Here is a 21,788-nt window from a genome sequence, read left to right as displayed (position 1 = left end):
TCTGACGTATAGCACTTTTTGTAATACGTTGTAGTGATAGAAAGTAATAAACAGAAACTGAATGGACGCTTGGGAAGAATGAGTAGGGTCTGAGTATAAGCATGAGTGCCTGAATAACGCAACTAGAAATCTCAAGAGTGGGATAAAGTGGTGGGAAATCCAACCTAGTTTGAGATTGTACTTTGACAGTCGGGGGGTCAGTGCTGACACCTCAGATTACTCCTTTACAGTATGATGTAAGGTCCTCTTCCCTAAACTTTTCATAATGAGTACACCCAATGAGATGCATTGCCCACGAGTTTGCTGCTTACTGATTCATGAATAGAAATTACCATCAGTGATAGGTGGGATGGTCATTGATACGATGTATGAGGAAGGGCATGTATTTTTCCATTTATCAAGTACATCAGCCCTCCCTCTGCCCCTTCCCCAACATAAAATGAGCAGTAAGTGTCTGTCATTGGCCTGAGCGTATGTCATGATGTTAAATTTGTAGTGGACTTTACTTTATGAGGGTGGCTGTGTGATAGTCTTGTTGGTTAAAACATGGCTTCCAGTGATGAACTGTTAAAGGCATAAAAGCTGGAGTATAATGAAACGAATCCATAATCCCACCATCCAGACTGTAGAGAAGACGGTTCTTACCTACCATCCTGACTGTAGAGAAGAAGCTCCTCTCACTTCTGTTTCATGTTACCCCTACCCTTCCCTTGGCTAGCCTCTCCTGACATCATTGCATTCTCCCTGTATGTTGTGACACGTCCACATCCCCGCACACACACATTTATTTATACACACAACACACACACACTAATGTATAATGAACTTGTAAATTTACTTAGTTGGCTATCAGACCACATCTCACTTCTTTCCTTTTTTTTTTTTTTTTAATGTGTAAGAAGCGAAAAAAAGCAGTTGAAGAAAGCCCAGAGTCTGACGTTGAAGGTACAGCGTGCTCGAGCGTGAAGGCAAAGGAGACTCCACAAGCCCGTAAGTTGAGGGTCTTTCTCAGCTTTCTCCATCTCTGAACACAAGCTTCCTTTCCTCGCTCCAGAGAAGGGCCTGGCCATTTCAGTCATATGCTTGCTCTCCTAATAAAGTGACTTACGAGGAGATCGCGTGTCTGGAAGGTATGTGCCATGGTGCCTTTTATACATACATGCTCTGACTGACTCTTCAGGGGAATCGTGACCTTGGGGCAGGGTAGCCTGAGACATGACAGAGCCCCTGTGAGGCGGCTGGAGACCAAATTGTGAACGCTCAGGCCATGTCTTTCCATTCCTCATGCTGCCCTTGACCGGGAGGGTAATTATGTCAGGGGCTCATGGCAGTTCTAAGGGCTGCCCATTCCTTTCTCTCAACGAACTGGGAGGTAAGGAGGTAAAACCTCACGTCATCACTTTTCAGAGCCCTTGAAGCAAGAAGCCAGGTAGGCTGGGAACTGGCTTGAAGGCTCGTCAGAGTGGACTCGTTTGGGAAATGACATTAGTGACGGGAGCAGCGTCTTTCGTGGGCACTGTGGACTGGACGTGGGCAGACTTGCAGGTGGCCTGCCATGACTAGTGGCCGCAGCACACACCACAGGGGCTCAGGAGAGGCGGATGCGCCATGTCCCCCAAAGAGCAGTGCTTTCTTCTTCCCAGGCCCCTCTTCCCTGTCACCCTTCTCTCCGTTATTCTCTTGGTCCTGAAATGTGCCTTGATTTCTAACAGAGAAGGTTTCCTTTTGGGAAAACTGTGATTAAGTATAATGCCCTCTTGAGTCCAGCCAGTCATGTCTCCTCCCCTAGGCACTGCCACTGGTTCCTGCCTTTTTTTTCCCCCTTGAACTTTTCATTGTGATTTGGGTGAAATATCACAAAGTGGACTCATTTTACACTCAACAGTTCATACACGTTTTGTTCTGTGACACTGGTTACATTCTCTTCCCAGGGTCACTCTTACCCTGTGTCTTTCATGGCTTGGCATGCCTGTCTCCCTGTCTTTCTCCCTGTGCAGATGCTGTCCTCTGATCTCCCGTGGTTAATTTTTCCAAGGAGTGCCTCTCCCTGGTGTAGGTGTTTATTAGCTTCTTTGGCTGAGAGTTAAGCCATGGGAGTGAAGTTCATTTCCAGGCCTCAAGGGTGACTCAGAGCCATAGTCTTGTGTTTTTACCAGTCTTTATCAGACCAGTAAGCCTGGACGTTTTTATGATTTTGAATTTTATTCCACATTTTTATCCCCGTCTATCCAGGATCTCCAATTCTGGTTCCTTTCTGAATGGTTGACATTGATAGCTGGGCATCATCTAGTTCTGGTCTCTGGGTCATATACATACAGGCTGGTCCATTTGTCCTTTGGACTGTTTCCTTGTGTCTTTGATTTTCTTCACTCCTCTTTGCTCCAGATGAGAAGAGACCAATAGTTGCCACTTAAATGACTGGTTGCAAGCTTTTAAGAGCCCAATGTCCCATGTGACCATGGCTCTTGGCCCAAAGGTCAGCAACCTACTCCCTCAAATTGCTTATTTGTGGCTAAGAAGTTATCTTAGCTTTGCCTCCTGTTACATTGAAGCGCATGTAGACATTTTTATAGTAAATACAAATACATGTGTAGGTTTGTGCCTTTGGAAAGCAAAGTATTCAACTTTGAAAGAAAATTGTTGTCACCCTGACTTTATTAACGTTTTCTTCATTTTATATGTATGGGTGGAACATCTATAGGTTTCTCTGAATTTACCCAAGAGAACATTTGAGTCTCTGCAGAAGGAAGCTGTAGTGTCCTCGTGGCGAGCGGTTTTGGAGTCACCTCGCCCGCTCCCTTCTACCATCGTCTTTGCTTTGTTATCAGGAAGTGAGGCGTCCTGAGGAGCCCCGCAGTGAATCGTGTCTCAGCCAGAGGCAGCAGCAGCAGCAGCAGCAGTGACAGTGAGTGGGAGCAGAGTTTGAGTCCCTTGATGAGAGGACCATCAGAGTCTTACTAAAAGACAAATCCCTTAGGTTTAGAACTGGTCCTTTCCTGTTAGGAGAGGCTGGTGCCTCTCAGGCCTGATGCACACGCAGCCAGGTGTGGGGACTGACGGGTCTGGGCGTGGGACGGACAGGCGTCCCTCTGCCGACTCCTGGAGGGTGTTTACTGCCTGAACGTTGCTTCATGAGCATCAAGGGCATTCCTTTTGATATTGAAATGATTTAAAATCATGCTAAAAATTATTTTTATACCTAAAATTTTAAAGAAGACTCTCCTGTTACTAGTTCTTCCTTTGAGAATGTCATAGGTTTTTATTTTATTTTATTAATGACAAAAATCCCATATGTGATACGAGGAAAACACGTCTGATCTTTTGGCAGTAACTTTTTTTTGTTTTTTGTGAGTTTATTAGCTCCTCCTGATTTTTTCACTGTTCATTTTTTTAACATTTAGTATTTTGTGGTTGAGAATATACACTTCAAAGCACACTCCAGTTGAACAGTTTCTACACGCACCATCCCATGGCACAGATGACACTCTTGGAGGTGTATGGCCGCCTTCACCTTCCTTTCCTGACTTCTTTCTCTCCTGTTAACATAAACCCACTGCCCACTAAGGTTCCCATCTAACCTTTCAAATTGCTGTTGTCAGTTTGATCCCACAGAGACAGTTCTTAGAAGGGCACAGTGCTCAAGGCAGACATTTTTTCTTGTTAAGCTAAGATGTTTGGTTTTAAGACGACTTCAGGGAATGTTTTTGGCTTAAGCTTTAAAAATTATTGCAGTGCAGTAGTCAGGGTGTTCCACTCTCCATGGCTCCAGAATGTCTAATCTGAGAATTTGAAATTCCATTCTGCATTTCCCCCCTTTTGATCAGGATTCTTCTATAGAATCTTTGATCAAAATATTTAGTAATGGTAGCTGGGCACCATCCAGTTCTTCTGGTCTCATGGAGGCAGTTAGCCACATAATTCATATTTCCCTCTTGCTCCTGACTCTCCTTCTTCCTGTGTAGCTCCAGGTAAGTAGAGACCGACTGGATGGCCACCTGCAAGCCTTTAAGAGCTCAGGCACTGTGTAACAAATGAGGAGGTAGAATGGAAGCATTACACACGCCCACAGTATCAGCCAGTTAGCTGGGTGTCCCGTGACACCACGACCCTAAAGCCAAGGAACTAAATCCCATGAGGTGTCTGGTTGTACATAAGCAGCCTCAGTAGGTACTCTTTTCTTTTGTTCTTGTCGTAGTAAATATATCTATCACACAGTTTGTGCAGATTCACCTTTTTCTAGACGTACAATTTACTGACAGTAATTACAGTAACACCACACTACCCTTAGTCAATATAATTTTCCCACACTGTTAGCCCCCTTTGCCTCTCTCTGCCACTCCTGGTAACCACCAGTATATTTGTTCTCTGTCTGCTTGGCGTATAAGGAAGATACCATACAGTGTGTGTCCTCTTGTGATTGGCTTCTTTTGCTCAGCATAATGTCTTCCAGTGCCATCCACACTGTAGCATGTATCAAGACTTCTTTTCTCTTACTGGCTGACTGTTAGCTCCTCATTTTTTAAAGGCCAAAGGTGTTTTTTTTTTTAAATTATGATTTGGCTGAAAGTTTACAGAGCAAATTCATTTTCCATACAACAGTTCATGCACATTTGGTTTCATGACATTGATTGTGATCCCCAAATGTAACAGCTCTCTTCCCACTTCCTCCCATTGAAACAACTTTTTAAGAAGAAAAAGATTAATCAAATTCTCCCTTAATCATTACTAACTCTGAATTGCTTGGCTTAAATGCTGTTCATTTTCCTATTGTAATTCATTGTTTCCCCTAAAGTATTAGGTTAATTAAGGTATTTTGCTACCTAAATACTCATGAATGAGGGAACTGTTACCTAAGAGGATAAAATGTTATCGCGCATCATAGAAAAGAAGCTCAGAGTTTGGGAAGATGTGTGGATTGATATTAGTTAGTTTAAGGTAATTTGAAGGGGAAGACTGACCGATTTTATGGCTTTTGTTTTGTTTTTAAAGGAGTTCACAATTCAGTGAATCCCGTTTCCAGGCTTTACGGTTTGTGCCATAAATGTGGTTCAAGAACAGTTACCTCCAGCAGCAGCGTTAGAAATGTCGGTTTCTTCATTAACAATTTTATTTTCAAACACAGTTTCTGGTTTACAATACGGGAAGAGGTTTTCTTACTGTGCGATCGTTCAGAGTGCTGTGCCTGGGAGAATGGGGACCGCTTTCCGTTGATGTCTGTTTGGACCATTTGAGAACCGTGTGTAATTTTCTTGACACACCGAGACTCGTTTTGAGTAGTCGGGGGTCCATTGTGTAGGAACGCATTCTGAGAGTGTTCAGCACACGTATAGGTTTTCTCTGGGAAAGAGAGCCTGACAGGGTGGTTGTTAGCAAGAACAGAGGCCTCTAATCCTTTTATTCTTATGCAAGGCATAATTTTTACCAATTGAGAAAATTTGGTTATTTGCTGCAAATAATTTTTCTCTCCAAAAAACGATAAGCCTTAAAAAAAACTTGCGTATTCCGGCATTTCAAAATTGTGCCAGTATTTCAGAGTTGTGCTAAAAATTAGTGAATGTAGCCATGACATTTATGGCCAGTATGCCTTGGCCCTGCTGTTCTTAACACAGAGCCTATTTCTTGTGGGTTTCATTTCATGCTCTGACTTGGACCTTTGTGGAGGCTCCTTGGAGGAAGGCATGGCTTATGTTTTTGCCTTTTTTGCATATTTATGAGCTGATCAAGACATAGATGTTTTTAAGGCACCCCACAAAGAAAGTGGCCCTTGTTTCTTCCTTTTGTGTTGTAAAATCATGGAAGAGCGTCCGGGGTTTTCGTGCTGTGCTTCTGAACTCGTCTGAGGATTGGCCTTTCCTGAGTCGGCAGCACCGTGACAGCAGTGGGTTTGGTTTCGTTTGGGCAGGGATTTAGTGTACAATAAAAATGGCTGTATTTTGAAGCAATTAGACGAGAAATGGGTATTTCTCTGCAGCCATCAGAGTGGCACTGGAGGGGAAATACTGTGCAGGTCTGAACCAGGTGGTCAGTGGTGCAGCTCTGATCCCAGGCAGGATGGTGTGAGCCGTGGCTGCGAGAGGTTCCCACACAGACTGGAGGCAGCCCGGTCACCGTGGGAGGGAGGAGCGCAGGCCCCACTGCCTGTGGCTGAGAGTGGAGCTGTCGTCACGGCTCCCTTAGCTTCCTTGTGGCTCAGCTGGAGATCCCTGACCCACGGAGGGAGAAGGGGGTGGGGTGCTCACTGACCTTGGTGTGCAGCATCCCACCGAGCTCAGTGACCATGTTCTCTTCTCTGTGCAAAATGAATTCAACACTCTTGAAAGGAAAACAAGTAAAATTCTACCATGGGATATTTTTAATAGAAATCTATGCCACAAAACTGAAGAGAAACCTTGGCTGTTTAGAGTAGCTTTGTTCTGGAAGAAGTGCAGCCACAATGCTCCTTGGAAGTGAGAATGGGCAGACTTGGTCTTACCTACTTTGGTCATGTTGTCAGAAGGGACCATTCCCTGGAGAAGGATGTCATGCTTGGTAAGGTGGAGGGTCAACGCAGGAGGGGAAGGCCTCAATGAGATGGACTGACACAGTGGTTGCAGCGATGGGCTCAGGTACAGCAAGGATTGTGAGGCTGGCACAAGACCGGGCAGGGTTTTGTTCTGTTGTCCACGGGGTCGCTATGAGTGGGAGCCGACTCAATGGCACTTAACCACAACAACCACAGTATGTATTACAAGCAGCAAACAAGCAAAAAAAGAAGAGTCACATAGGTTTGAAATTTGCTTCAATTAAACTGTGTGCCAACTGAATAGAAACTAGAATTTGGAAAAGTCAAATATGCTGATCTTTAAACTGACCTTCCAGTTGAAGTGGTTGAATAACCAGCCTGTGGTCTTTAACCTTCACAAGTGGCTTCTTGGCTGCAGCCTAGTTCTTTTGTCCTGGTGGAGAAGCAGCGTTGACTCCTCTGCTGTTTGGAGCTCTCGTGGTATGACACGGCCTGCGTTCGGTCCCCTGCTCTGGGCTGGACGTGGGCCACACCTCAGCTGCCAGCAGCAGGCAGTCACCCTGGGCGCAGGCTTGCCTTCTACAAGGCCGTGTGCTGGCTGGTGAAGGGGGTGTTGGGGAAAAGCCCCCTTGCAGTGCAGAATCACCATGCTCCCAGGTAGCGCATCCCTGGGCTAGTCTGACCAGCAGCCTTAGAGGAGGAGTTGGCATAGTCATGTCACGTCTCCCTGAACCCAGCATTGTGCCCTTCTAGCAGGCTGTGCAGCTGGGGTGTCCTTAATCCCTAGTGGAAAAGGCTTTCCATTTGGGGACACCTCAGCACTCTCTTACCACAGGAGGATGTGGCTAACAGGATTTTAAAGGTCATTGTTTACAATGAAATGTCTCACTTCTCATCATGTGTGTTGCCCGTCTTTGCTCCCGAAAGAACGAGTGCTTATCTCAGGGCTGTCGTTGACATTGGGAGAAACGTGGCAGTGCTGGTGTGGAGTGCGTGTGCACGTGTGGCGGGAGAGCTCGGAGGCCACTCCGGGCTGGAGGCAGATGGGTCTGCAGGGTTCCGGGTGTCCTGGGTGTTAGCACTTAACACCTCTGCGAACATACTTCATCCCGGTGAACATCATCTTCACGTAGACTTTTAAATATGAATGACTCTGTAGAGCAATACATTTCTGTTCTTCTTAGGTTTTATAAAATAATGACTCAAATCTTTCTTTTTCCCCTGAAGGTTTAAGAACCAGGAGGAGAGTCCAGAAGTAACTCGGCTGCCTGATGTCTCTTTCCTTTGGCTTTTTCCTTCTTTTCTGTTTTCAGTGTTTGATTTCCCTGGGAATCTTCTGGGGGTGGGGTGGGGGGTGGTGACAGTGAAGTATTTGTCTCTGGAAGCTGTTTGTAAACTTTTTTATTGAAATAAATACTTTGTCAATGTATTAAGGCTGGTGTGTAAAATGGTGACATCTTGAGGCTGGGTTCCTGCAGCTGTCCCATGCTGGGAGGGGTCAGGCACGCAGAGCACATGCAAGCACAGCCACTGACGGACATGCTTCCAGTCGCTGTGCGTTTCGCAGCTGGACAGAGTGACCAGGCCTCACCGAGGGGAGAACGCCTCACTTAAAAGTCTCCTGCATGTGATAGAAATGCACGATCTGTTGGGAGTAAGGTTTGGAATGCGTTGGTTTTCTTCAGCGCCACAAGCATCTGTTAGGCACCTGCTCTGTGCCAGGGAAGTTACCCAGAAGGGACAGTAACATGAAGGAAGACATGGCAAAAGTGTGTCTGTGAGGGACACCCTGCCTTTGGAAGGTTGAGTAACCCTAGGGCTATGTATACAGAGAGTAGAGCAGGAAGATGGGGGATGACTTACCCAGCGCTGGCGCGATCAAAGCTGCTGCAAGACCAGCTGACTTTGAGGAGCCTGCTAACGGAAAGGTCAGAGGCTCCAACCCACCAGCCACTCTCCCAGGGAAAGGTGAGGCAGTCCGCTTCCCTAAAGACGACAGCCTTGGGCCCTGTGGGCCAGTCCTGTGTCCTGTAAGGTCACGGTGAGTCGGGATCACCGTGATGGCCCCAGGCTTGGTTTTGGACTCCCTCTGAGGGAAGGCAGTGATCTGGAGATGCACAGCTTGTCGTCCACTCACAAAAGATGGTGGTTCTTGGGAGTTTTGCTTTTTTATAGCATGAAATTTGCAAGGTAAACGAAGCACTTTAGAGCTTTAGTGATTGAAATTTTAAGATGTGAAATGTTTATAGTTGCTTTGAGAATATAAGCTTGGAATTTTAGTATATTTATGTACAATTTCAGCATATATTCCTCAGATTGTACCTTGTTAGAGAATTTGGGATTGGACCGCGTTGGCTAAAGGGTGGCACACCTCAGCACTTACAGCATGTACAGTGCCGTTAGGTGGTGTACAGTCACCCTTTTATTTTAATCCTTAAATACGTCCTTTAATGTGTGGTCAGAAATCTACCGAGCACATGAGCTAGTGATGGAAGAGCCTGGAGTAGGTGTTTCAGTTTTAAGGAGTGAGTAGATTTGGAAACAAATAATAATAATAATACAGGTGGTACGTGGACATACCAGAATTCTTTAAGGTTGGACCAAGCTTGATGGACGCTGAACTGTCACCACAAAGACTAACTTGTGGCTCTCTGATGCGAGTATTGGATTGCGAGTGAGGCGGTTAGCACTGGGGGTGTGTGTGTGTGTGTGTGTGTGTGTGTGTGAAAATGGGGCACAAGGCTGAGGCTGTTGCTGGCAGTTCATCGCTTAGAAGCCCTGATGCTCTTCAGCCCTGTGTCTTCATACACTGGGGGGTCGCATTTGCTCAAGGCTCCCCCTGCTTCCTGTGGAATGACCAGCACTTGATCCCAAGTTGGTTCATAGCACCTAAGTCAGGTTCTCCTTCAAACACATGGATGCTTAAAATATGGTCAAGTATGTGTGGCATGTATACATGCCTTAGCCTGTTCTGTCTCTCAGAACAAAAACACAGCAAAACCTGGTGGTTCAATACTAAGCAAACAACATCTCACATTTTGTTCCTACAGGTGCTGGCTTTGTCTTGAGCATTGCTGCCTTGGCAGGGTTGCAGGAATTCCTGTAGACCACCAGCCATGGCAGCCTGCTGGAGCGTCACCTATGCCCCGTGCCCTGCTAAGGTTTTACCTCCTACCTGATACGTTGTGTTCCCTCCTGCTTTACTTTTTCTGAATGGCCAAATATCCCCCTTGCCATTCTAAATCACAGGTTTTTCTTTGCCTTTTCTCGCTCTGTATTTGTTATTTTATTTTTTTATGTATCTTTTTTATTTTTTAATTGTGATTTCGGGTGAAAATTTACAGAGCAAATTTCACTTTCCATACAGCAGTTCACACATACTTTGTCTCATGACACTGACCAAAATTTACCACAATGCAACAGCTCCCCTCCCACTTCTTCCTGGTAGTTACCTCTTTGCTGTGTCCATCCCTCCATGCACTCCTGCCCTGTGAGCTGTCTCCCTGTGTATAAGCAGCCCTTCTTTCTCCCATGATTGTTCTCTCCAGGGAATGTATCTACCTCAGGTAAATGTTCAACTCATATGCCTTTTGTTTGGCTGGAAGCTATAGGTGTGGGTTCAATTCCAGACCTGAAAGGCAGTTAGGGGCAATAGTCTCCATGGTTCCACCAGGCTCTATCGGATGAGCAAACCTGGTCCCCCCCACTTTTTTTTTTTTCTCCAAATGACTTTGAGTTTTGTTCCACATTGTTCTCCCTCTCTATCAAGGATCTCCTACATAGATCCCCTTCCAAGTGGATGACAGTGGTAGCCGGGCACCATGTAATTCTTCTGGTGTCATAGTCATATAGGCTGTAGATCGGATGGTGTACCAGTCGCTAGGACTAATTGTTTACATGAATTTTTGGTTTTCTTCATTCTTCTTTGCTCTGGATGAGGAGAGACCTATCGTTGCATCTAGATGGCAGCTTGTAAGTTTTAAAGATCCCAGTTGCTACTCGCCAAAGTAGGAGGTGGAACAATGTTTTGTGTAGTATGTTATGCCAATTGAGCTTGATGTCCCTGTGACTATGGTCCTGAGCCCACAGGTTCAACTGCTTGGTGCCTCTGGGTAGCTGGCTGTGACCAAGCACTACCTACCACCTTGCCCCTTGTCAGCTCTAATATACACCTTGGAATTCAGATCATACACATAAACTTACAGGACCATTGTCTGCCAATCCTATACATGGGTACACTCCCTGTTTCATAGATATACCTACTAGTTCAGCCTGTCCACCCGTCTGTCCACCTGTATACCCATGTTTGCCTTCACTGACAACACAGTACTTTATGTGTAAAAGGGTTCATCTTTGTTGTCTGTACCTTCCATGTACCTCTCTATGTCTTTCTCTTCCTCAGTGCCAGCATGTTGATCACTCACATTTGGTACACTGCCCTTCTCTTCACCCAAATCAATACTTACTACTATCTGTCTAACAGTGTTCCCTTCCCTCCCCTCCCACCCCTGGTAACCAACAAAGAAAATTTCCTTCTACAGATAAACCTTTCCTTGACTTTTACCATAATGGACTAATACGATATTTGTCCTTTTTTGATTGACTTATTTCACTCAGCATAATGTCCTCCAAGTTCATCCACATTATGCAGTGTTTTGCAGATTCTGCATTATTCTTTAGCATTGCATAGTATTGTGTGTATGTACCATAGTTTGGTTATCCATTCCTCGGTTGATGGACACCTAGGTTGTTTCCATGTTTTGCCTATTGTAAATAGTGCTGCGATGAACATGGGTGTTGTATTGGTTATTTTTATCTTATGTTTTTATTTTCTCTCCGATCCCTGTATTAGGTGGCTTTGCCATTCTTTGTTTTTCCTTCATAATTAGCTTCCCTGTTCTAATGGCTTACACCATTTGTCCTGCCTTCTCCACTGTTTTCCGTGGTCTTTAGTGATCTGGCATTTTCTAGTCTGTCAAGGACCAGAGCCTGGCCCACCTCTTGTCCATTCATGCAGCAGGAGCTGTGTCCTCTGAATATTCTAGAAAGCACAGATGGATGTTTGGAAACCAACAAAGCCCTTAGGTGAGACTGCTTCTGGCTGTTCTTCAACGGAGATCTCTATGACACATAAAACACTAATAGGCCAGATTGATAAAATGCCAGTTCTGTCCCAAGAGATTGAGATTGGGAAGACAGCTACCTGGACAGCTGGTTGGAAGAGATCCGTATCTGTGCCCATTGGAAAGAAAGGTGACCAAATGTAATGTGGAGATTATCAAACAGTATCATAAATATCACATGTAAGTAAAGTTTTGTTGAAGTGAATTTAAAAATAGCCACAGCAGAACATCGACAGGGAATGCCAGAAATTCAAGCTGGATTCAGAAGGGGATGTGGAATGAGGGATATCATTGCTGATGCCACATGAATCTTGCTGGAAGCAAGAAGGATGTTTACTTGTGTTTGATTGACTTTGTAAAGGCATATGACTGTGTGGATCTTGACAGATAATGAGTAACACTGCAAAGAATGGGAATTCCAGGACACTTCCTTCTCCTCTTGTGGAATCTGTACATAGACCAAGAGACCATCATTCAACGGAGCAAGCTACCTGGTTTAAAGTCAGGAAAGGTATGCATCGGGGTTGTATCCTTTCACCATACTTACTCACTCTGTATCTTGAGCACATAATCTGAGAAGCTGGACTTTAGGAAGAAGAATGCCGCATCAGGATTGGAGGAAGACTTACTAACAATCTGCGATACACTGATGACATAATCTTGCTTGCTGACAGTGAAGAAGACTTGACGCACTTGCTGATGATCTGAGACTGCAGCCTTCGGTATCGATTTAACCACAACGTGAAGAAAATAAAACCCTTATAACTGGACCAGTAAGGAACACGATAAATGGAGTAAAGATTGAAGTTGTCAAGGATTTCGGTTTACTTGGATCCACAGTCAAAGCCCATGGAAGCAACAGTCAAGAAATCAGATGTCTTATTGCATTGAACAGATTTGCTGCAAGAGACCTCTATATAGTATTAGAAAGCAAAGATGTTACTTTGAGGACTAAAGTGTGCCTGACCCAAGCTATGGTATTTTTGTTTGCATCTATGCATACAAAAGCTGGACAGTTAATAAGGGAGACTGAAGAAGAATTGATGCCTTGGAATTATGTTGATGGCAAAGCATGTTGACTATACCATGGGGAACGTTGGGCAATCTATTTCCATAGTGATACTGGCTCAGAAACTTGAAGGGTCGCTATGAGTTGGGTCTGACTCCACGGCAGTGAGTTTTTTTTTTTTTCTGGCCGGAAGAAGGAACAAATTGCTTTTGAAAGAAGTACAACTGAAATGCTCCTTAGAAGTGAGAATGGCGAGACTTTGTCTCACGTATGCTGGACATGTTATCAGGAGGGAGCAGTCTCTGGAGAAGGGCATGCTTAGTAAAGTGGGGGGTCAGTGACAAAGGGAAAGACCCCCAATGTGATGGACTGACACACCAATGGGCTCCAACATAGCAACGATTATGAGGATGGTGCAGGACATGGCAGACTTTGATTCAGTTGTATGTAGGGCTGCTGAGTCAGAATCGACGTGACAGCTTGTAGCAACAACAGTATAAAGACCCAAACTACACAGCTATAAATCAGTGGTGGGAGTGTATGTGTTTCAGTGTGTGTAATGGAGTCCCTGGGTAACACGGGGGTTAAGTGCTCGGCTGTTAACTGAAAGGTGGGCTGTTCAAACCCAACCAGAGGTACCTGAGAAGGTCTCCTTCCGAAAGGTCAGCCATGGAAAACCCTTTGCAGGACAGTTGTGTCAAAGTCAGCTGAACTGTAGCTGGGCCCGGTTTTTAAATGATTATTTTGAGTTATCTGTGTCTGTGTGTATGGGGTCCCTGGGTGGTGCAGTGATTAACATGCTGGTTGTTCAGTGAAAGGTTGGAGGTTCAAGCCCACCCAGAGACCCCAGACAAGAAAAGCCTGGTCTCCTTTGAAGAAACCAGCCATTGAAAACCCTGGAGTTCAGTTCCGCTCTGCGCCACGTAGGGCCACTGAGTCCACATCAGATCAGTAGTCACTGGTATTGGGTTTATCTGTGTATAGTTGAGCTTAAGAGCTTGCTTATTCTTCAGCATCTTGTTTTTAATGTTTCAGTGTTCTGGCTGTCAAGGTGTATGAATAACATATGGTAGTTGTAGGAAATTTAGAACATACAGAAAAGTGTCAAAAAGCAGCCACAATGATACTACTCATGGGCAATCGCTGTCAGAGTCTCCTGACACGCTCTGCGGTCTGGTCTGTGTGTTGGATCTTGAAGTGTTATCGTCTTTAAATTTGATATTCTGCTGCTTTTTTAGGCTACCATTAAGCTTAAAGCAGTTGTTCTAGTAGTAGGAATTTCAGTGTTTAAAAAGTGAATTGATTCGAAAAAAGTACCAGGTGGTATGTTGGTATGTCCTGCTTCCCTGTGTTCGTACAGGCTCTTCAGGGGTGTGGTTTTATGTGTCCGTGCTGCCTTTCTTCTGGATGTATGTGACTCTAAGAACCATTTCCACTGTTGGAGAGTCAGCTTGTTTCCAGTATCGCGATATTCCACATAATAGTCTTGAGTGGAATTGTCCGTAGGTATATATGTTTCCTTGGATTTTTAAAGAGCACCACTTGCCCAGACTCTCAAGTAGGCATTCTTGCTGCATATGTCAGATCACTTTGCAAACATGAGAACGGCCTTCCAATTCTGTCATCCTTTTTTTTTTTTTTTTTTTAAATTGTGATTGGGGTGAAGATTTACAGAGCAAATTCACTTTCCATACAGCAGTTCACATATACTTTGTCTCATGTCATTGACCACAGTTTACCACAATGCAGCAGCTCCCCTCCCACTTCTCCCCATAGTGACCTCTTCGCTGTGTCCATCCCTCCAGGACTCCTGCCCCCTGAGCTGTCTCCCTATGCACATGCAGCCCTTCTTTCTCCCCTGATTGTTCTCTCCAAGGAGAGTATCTGCTTGAGGTAAATGTTCAACTCATATGCCTGTCTTTTGTTTGGCTAGAAACCACAGGTGTGGGTTCAATTCCAGACCTGAAGGGCAGTTAGGGTCCATAGTCTCAGTGGTTCCACCAGGCTCTATCGGACCAGCAAACACCCCCACCCCTTTTTTTTTTTCCTCCAAATGCTTTTGAGTTTTGTTCCACAGTGTTCTCCCTCTCTATCAAGGATTTCCTACATAGATCCCCTTCCAAGTGATGACAGTGGTAGCTGGGCACCATCTAGTTCTTTTGGTCTCATAGTCGTATAGGCTGCAGATCGGATGGTGTACCAGTCGCTAGGACTAATTGTTCCCATGAATTTTGGTTTTCTTCATTCTTCTTTGTTCTGGACAAGGAGAGACTCATCGTTGCATCTAGATGGCAGCTTGCTTGCTTTTAAGATCTCAGTTGCTACTCACCAAAGTAGGAGGTGGAACGATGTTTTGTATAGTATGTTATGCCAATTGAGCTTGATATCCCCTGCTACTATGGTCCCAAGCCCGCAGGTTCAACTACTTGGTCCCTCTGGGTAGCTGGCTGTGACCAAGCAGTGACCACAACCTTGCCCCTCGTCAGCTCTAGTATATATCTGGGAATTCTGATCATTCACATAAACTTACGGAACCGCTGTCTGCCAACCTTATATATGTTCTTGGATACACTCACCACTTCAGCCTGTCCACCCATCTATCCACCCATATACCCATGCTTGCCTTCACTGACAATGCAGTCGTTTCTGTCATCCTTGAGTATTTCACATTTTAGAAAATCTTTGACAAGGTAGATTTTTTAGTTAGGAGTGAAGCTGAAGTGTTTTTCATGGTAGGTTAGTTGTCCTGTTTCCCCTTTGGTGCATTTGTGTGTACTGCTTACGAAGGTATGGATATAGCGTTGGTCATGCTTGTTGCTGACTTTGTTGGTGTCTTTTTTGTGAAGTTTAAGCTGTATGGCTTTAACTTACTGTTACGGTGGTATTTAGTCTGCTGCTTGTTGATGCTATTGCTGGCATTCCGCTGTGAGGATGATGCCTGACGGACGGAGCACTGTTTTCTTTGGTTACAGATGAGCTTGCTGTGAGTTGGAACCAAGTTGGCGCAGCAACATCAGTCTGTTGATTTTTTCCATTGTCATTTTTGTTACTGCAGAAATCAGAAATATTTACCAAGGCCTTTTGTGGGCTTCAAAAATACTCTTCTAAGTTTTTGTGTGTGCGCTAATAATTTATATTTTTATTGAAAATATGTACAGTAACACACAGTTGAACAGTTCTTGCCTTTGTAGTTCAAGGACACTGGTGACACTCTTTGGGTTGTACCCTGTTCTCCCAGCCGTTTTCTAAACCCTTCCTCCAGTGACAGGCACTCACTGCCCACTGAGCTTCCTGGTCGACCTTTCGAGCTGCTGTCGTCAGTCTGATCCCACAGAGATGGCTCTTCAGAGTATAATGCCCAAGGCAGACAGTCTACTTAGTTAGCTAAACTCTGTCTTTGTAAAGGACGAGAGACTTTGAGTAGAAGGTAATGGAGGATGACAATCATTAACCCACACGCTGACCACCGAGGCTTCCATGTGCAGTTGCTGACATCAGATACGTCCATTGCTCATCGACCATCAGTGTTGACTGTTCCCGAGTGTTCCCATTGCTCTTCCTCCAGCTCACTCTCCCTCCTGCCCTCCCTTTGGACCTCTGTGCCCTTCCCTGTTCTGAGATTCTGTGGGCGTGGCTTACTCTCGTTGAGAATAGATACAGTGAAACAGCCAGTTCACCAGATTCTACATGGACCATTCTGTGACCTTGATGACATCCTTCGAGTCGTGCAGCCGGCCTCGCTCTCCTTTTGAGTGTTCTTCTCCTGTTACCATGCACTCACTGCTCCTCAGGTTCCTGTCACATCCTCTGGGCTGCTACTGGCACTTCAGTCCCATGGACGTGGGCCTTGGAGCACGGCGCTCAAGGTGACATTCCATACTAATTCAGCCACATGATCATTTGTCTTAAGAAGGCTTCAGAGGGTGTTTCTGGTTTAAGGTTTAAGGATGATCTTAGGGTAGTAGGTTCAGGGCTTCAGCCACCCTACTGGGCTCCAGGGAATCACCCTTTGAGTCCACGTGGAGTTTATTTTGGTGTACGTGGGGGCAGGAGGGCTTTTTTCTACAGAGCTAACCAGTAGCCCCAGTGCTGTGTGTGAAGTCCATTATTGCCCAACCCCGCTTTGTGCAGCCTTAGTACGTATTAAGGCCCCAGCCTGGTATCTGGTCCAGATGCTGGTTCCATCCATCTGTCCCTTCTCACACCAGCACCATGATTTCATTCCTGCTCTTTTACATACTGTTCATCACCCAGCCCACGTTAACAAATCAGAGTGAGAGAAATTGTTGTTGTTGTTATGTGCCATCGAGTCAGACCTGACTCATAGCGACCCCTCCTTGGATTTCCGAGGTGGTATCACTACGGAAGTAGATTGCCCCATCTTCCTTCCAAGGAGTGGCTGGTGGATTAGGGAGAGAAATAGGGTCTTTCAAAAAGCTGCTTTTTAATCTAGTTAAGTCCAGTATTTGTCAGGAATCTGAGTGCGGGAGTTCTGAGTGGAGATGACCTGTGTGAGAGCCGTGTCATGGGAGGCTGCGTGTGTGAGTCGGGTTGTGGCTGGTCACATGTGAGATAACCATGTCGTGGTGGGCTGCATGTGAGAGCTGTGTCATGGTGGGCTGCATGTGAGAGCCGTGTTGTGGGAGGCCATGTGTGAGATAGCCGTGTCATGGTGGGCTGCATGTGAGAGCCATGTAATGGTGGGCTGCATGTGAGAGCCGTGTCGTGGGAGGCCACGTGTGAGATAGCTGTGTCATGTCAGGGCTGCAGAATAGGCAGTTGGAGGAGAGGCCATCCAGCGGTTGGAGGGTGGAGTAGGGGCACAGCCGTGTGTAGTCTGCACTTTTCCATGGCTCGTCTCCCCTTGGGATGGATACCTTTTTGGAGTGGTGAGGTGATCATAAGCATGGGAGACCTTTCAGTGCCTGGGCAGCCAGCTGCTTGAAAAGCGTGAAGACTGCACCATCCAGTCTTCTCTGACCTTGACAAACCCTGGTGCAGAAGCTGGGGGTCATCCTTGTTGGCACCCTTCTCAGATGTAGGCGACACCCTTATATACCTCATGACCCTTTCCCACAGGGACCCAGTATGTGTTCCACAAACCTGAAGGATCTGCTCGACTGGAGGTCGCCTGAGTCCAGGATGGCTAGCACAGGCAGAGTCGCCTGAGTCCAGGATGGCTAGCACAGGCAGAGTGAGGTTGGAAAGTTTGCACTGTTCTCAGGCCACCTGAGCTTGGCTGGAGGGAGAAGTGGACCCACAGGACCCCTGAGAAGACCCTTTGTGTTGGGAATTTTAGTGCCTCTGCCCCCCCACCCCCCAAAAAACCCGAAAAGCTTTCTTCTTGTTTGTTTCTCTGTCCTTTGACAGCTGCCAGGCATTCTGGGGCTGACACTGGGCAGCTCCATGGGCTGTGTCTTCTGATATGCTTCCTGTAGATGCTGGAGCCCACACTCTGGTCGCTGTGACCCCTGTGCTCCTCAAGTTTCCAGGCCAGAATTCTTGGCAGATGGTTAAATGCGTCTGGCTGCACCACGTCTGCCCTGCTGTTTGTATTGCATAGAAGGGTCATGTAGCCCTCCCCTCCTGCGTACGCTCATGGTCACGCGGCCGGTGCTGAGGGGTTCCCTCTGGTTTCTGAGGTCCCTCAGTGGCCGGGCTTTCGAGCAAGAAGCCTCAGACTGCAGATGTCAGGGCTCCAGCGGGAGCTCGACCTGCCACGCAGACTGCCCCTCAGGGCAAGGAGACCAGTGTGACAGGTGCTTCCCGAAGCAGCTCCGGGTCACGAGTCCCAGGCTGTCCCCCGTGAACTGTGTGGGCCACGGGGGCAGTCACGATAATACCAGTGGCTGTCTGAGCAGCTCAGTTCAGGGGGTGGGAGAGTTGAGGGCGAGTGTGTGTGTGATGACGGCAGATGCCTCCCTTGCTGTAAAGCCCCGGACAAAGGAAGCGCATGCCTGTAGGCAACATTTACCATCTCGATGGCTCCAGTTGTGTGTAAATATTAGAAAACAGCGGGGGCCTGCATTCCAGAACCACCCGCATGGTGCCACCAAGACGACTGTCCTTCCTAGCATTGTAGTCACGCGAGCAGCGCCCCACTGCTTCTAATCTGTGCGCACAGCCGTGAACAAACTGGACTGACATTTACGGCCCAGCGGGGAGACGCTCAGCTGGGGCTGCTCCGGACGGCCGCGCCTCCGCTCACAGTGGCCGCCACACCCGGGACGTCTTCCCCGGAGAGCCCGCGCACTGCGCCCGCTGAAACCAGGGTGTCTGGGACATGGCCAAGGGGCGCGCTTCCTCCTCTCCAGGCCCAGCTTGGCTTGGCAGCGGGGCGTTTCCCGTGGCCTTAGGCTGAGCATCCGAAGGCAGGGCCTAGCTCCGCACAGGGATGTGTGTTTGTCTCTGAAGTGGCTCTGGGAGCTCCAGCTGCTGGCACCCCCACCTCAGTCCCCACTGGTTCATAGGCACCCCTCAGCAAGCCCACCCACCTATCAACTGGGAGTCAGGTTCCTGTGGTCCGTGAGGGGGCCGTGGCGTCCTGCTGTCCTGCGCACGCACAGGCGGGCTGCTGCCGTGTCTGGGGGGCTTCTTGGGAGGAGTAGCTTCCCCTGTGGGAATCGGGACAGACTGTCGATGGCTGTTACTGCCTCTGCTTAGCGTTATCACTGGGACTTTCGTGTAATTAGCTATCTTAGTTGGCTCTTAAATTTTAATAGCCAATTGAAGCAACGTTTTAGCCAAGTTCCATATCTAAATTGCATTCAGTCCATTAACAAAGTTGGTTAAAGGGCTATTAAAACAAAAGCCAGTCTCTGGCACTGCTCAGTGGCCTGGCTGCATGCAGCAGGGGCCTTGCCCACCTCCCTGAGAGCTCTGAGGGGACTCGCCCCTAGAGTAAGCCACCTACATGCTGGACCCCGCTCCTGAATGACAAGACAGCCGTGCTGGCAAGATAGACTTGGCTCCCATCGTAGAAGACATCACCGCCTCCCCCATGTCCTTGGCTGGGTTCCTGGGGGCTCGGCTTTATCTGTCGAAGGTGATGAAGAAGGGTGGAAGCGGGCGTGGGATATTGCAACTTAAAATCGACAGCTTTTGAGAAGCAAATGATGGAAATGACACTTTTCTCCACTTCAGTTGATCAAAGTTATTAGCAAAACCATCTGAGGTGCCTTCTGGCGGAATCATAGTCTTGCTGGGTTTACTTTGTAGAACATTCTGCCAGACACTTAAAAAAAAAAAAAAAAGTACTGCAGCCCAGCCAGCACTGGCTGTCAGCATGCGTCGTGGTCCCAGTGGTGGTAGTCGTGGTTTCTGAAGACCTTTCTGAGCCCCCCCGCTGCCCCCGTGCAGACTAGTTGCTGTGATTTCAGTCCTGGATTAAGTCCCCGCCCTTCAAACTCGGGCATTGGGTCTGGCTCCCATTTCCAAAGATACCTAAATTTTTCAAAGAACTTATAATTAGTGACACAGACTGTCTCAATAGAGTGGTACAGGGGCTTGTTCAGGTGACATTTTGTCTTGGACTCGTTAGAACTCCAGGGAATGAAGATGTGTGGAGAGGTCACTCGGCAAGCACGGCCCCTTGACCACGGCAGCTCCTGGGGAGCGGCTCTGCACCCCTGTCCTGTCCAAGTAACAAAACCCCTAGAGAAACCAAGCCCTCTGGCTGATGGCTTTCTGCTCCCCAGCCCGTCGCCCCGCTGCCCCCCGAGAAGCTCTGGGACATGCAGTTTGATCCTGCGTTTGCTGAGCTGGAAGTGGGTCTGAATACTTCCCATTGGCCATTCCAGTGTTAGTGTCCCCAGCATCCTGGGAGCTGCTGCCCGCTTCGCTGTCTGGGGGCTGTCTTCTACCCAAGGCCACCTGGGAGATAAGAACTGGACTGGATTCCAGTTGAGACTGACCTTTGGTCCTAGTTACATTCCTATTAGAATCTCTTGAGGGTTCCCATTTACACACTCTTCATTCTGGTACTCTCCTCAGCCTGTGCCTGGGCAAGTGATGGAGCGCTTCGTGTGTCGGCACAGGTGACTGATGGCCTCAGGTCACACGTCTGGGCACGGGCGCAGGCGGCTGGTGGCCTCTGGTCATGTCGGCATGGGCGCAGGTGGCTGGTGGCCTGTGGTCACGTTTGGGCATGGATGCACATGGTTGGTGGCTCCAGTTGCACATCTGGGCACGGGTGCAGTGGCTGGTGGCCGGTGATCACACGTCTGGGCCTGGGCACAGGCGTCTGGAACCCCTGGTGGTCTACTGTGCACAGGACCCCACGTGAGAGGCGAGAGAGGCCGTTTTATCCACTGAGGTCACATGCAGTCTAGTTAATATGCAATTAAAAATGTATGTGCAGCTAACTGATCTTTGATAAAAACAGAACTGGCTTTGGAAATCAGGCCAGAGACTCCGAGGTCAGGCTGGATGGCTTTGCCTTCTGAAAATGGCGGACAGGAAGGGCCCTGCTGGCTGTAAAGGGCCTTGTGCTGCTAGTGGACAGCCTCGGAGGGCTTCGTGACTTTCTGCAGTGGGTATCAGCCCCTGCGCCTGCGTGGTGGCCAATGACTTTTAAGGAAATACTCATTTTTAGAATAGATAACTCCTAGATGTGATACACAGACCAAGGCAGGGAAGGGTCGGAGGTGGAAAGCCTTTAGCTGAGCATCACGGTCCTTCAAGAAATCCAGGTAGAAAACCGTGCCCTGTTTCTTCCTGCGTTTAAAACCAGAAGTGTCCAGAGCAGGGGTATCTAAGAGTCAAGCCGTTCCCCAGCTCCACTTCCTCCTTCCTGGGAACAGCTGTCGGAGCCTTGAACATCCTTCCAAAGCCACCCTCACTGAGAATCTAAGTGTGTGTGTGGACAAGGGTGGGGGTAGAGGGAGAGAGAGAGATCCCGAGATACGTGGAGAAGAGAGAGGGACAGAGGGAGAGCGAGTGTGAACAGCCGTGTCCACGATGGCCTCTTCTGGGGAAGGGATGTGCAGGGTGGCAGACACTGGGGTTTCCTGCGGCCACTCACGGTGGAGGGGTGTCGCCTGTTCAGCCTGTTTTTCGTCCCTTCTGTGAAGATCTCATGAATAAAGTAATGGTTGTCAGCAGTAGAGACTCATTCTGCCAGGGTGTTGACGCTGGAGGTAGGGTGACTGGCTCT

The 21,788-nt window shown here is 47.5% G+C and overlaps 1 protein-coding gene across 1 annotated transcript in view; it reads left to right on the top strand.

Moving 5' to 3' along the window:
- The window catches only part of VRK1 (VRK serine/threonine kinase 1), an 80,728-nt gene extending 62,959 nt beyond the window's left edge, over positions 1-17,769 (top strand). The window contains exon 11 of the mRNA XM_007944611.1: positions 17,714-17,769. Within this exon, the coding sequence (XP_007942802.1) occupies positions 17,714-17,769 (56 nt within the window). The remainder of the gene's footprint in view (positions 1-17,713) is intronic.
- Positions 17,770-21,788: the final 4,019 nt, after the last annotated feature.

Source organism: Orycteropus afer, unplaced genomic scaffold, assembly GCF_000298275.1.
Source record: "Orycteropus afer afer isolate SDZICR_OR568_19922 unplaced genomic scaffold, OryAfe1.0 scaffold00128, whole genome shotgun sequence".
NCBI classification, from domain to species: Eukaryota; Metazoa; Chordata; class Mammalia; order Tubulidentata; family Orycteropodidae; genus Orycteropus; species Orycteropus afer.
The sequence above is the reverse complement of the archived record's forward strand: the minus strand, read 5'-3'. Positions and strand labels throughout refer to the sequence as shown.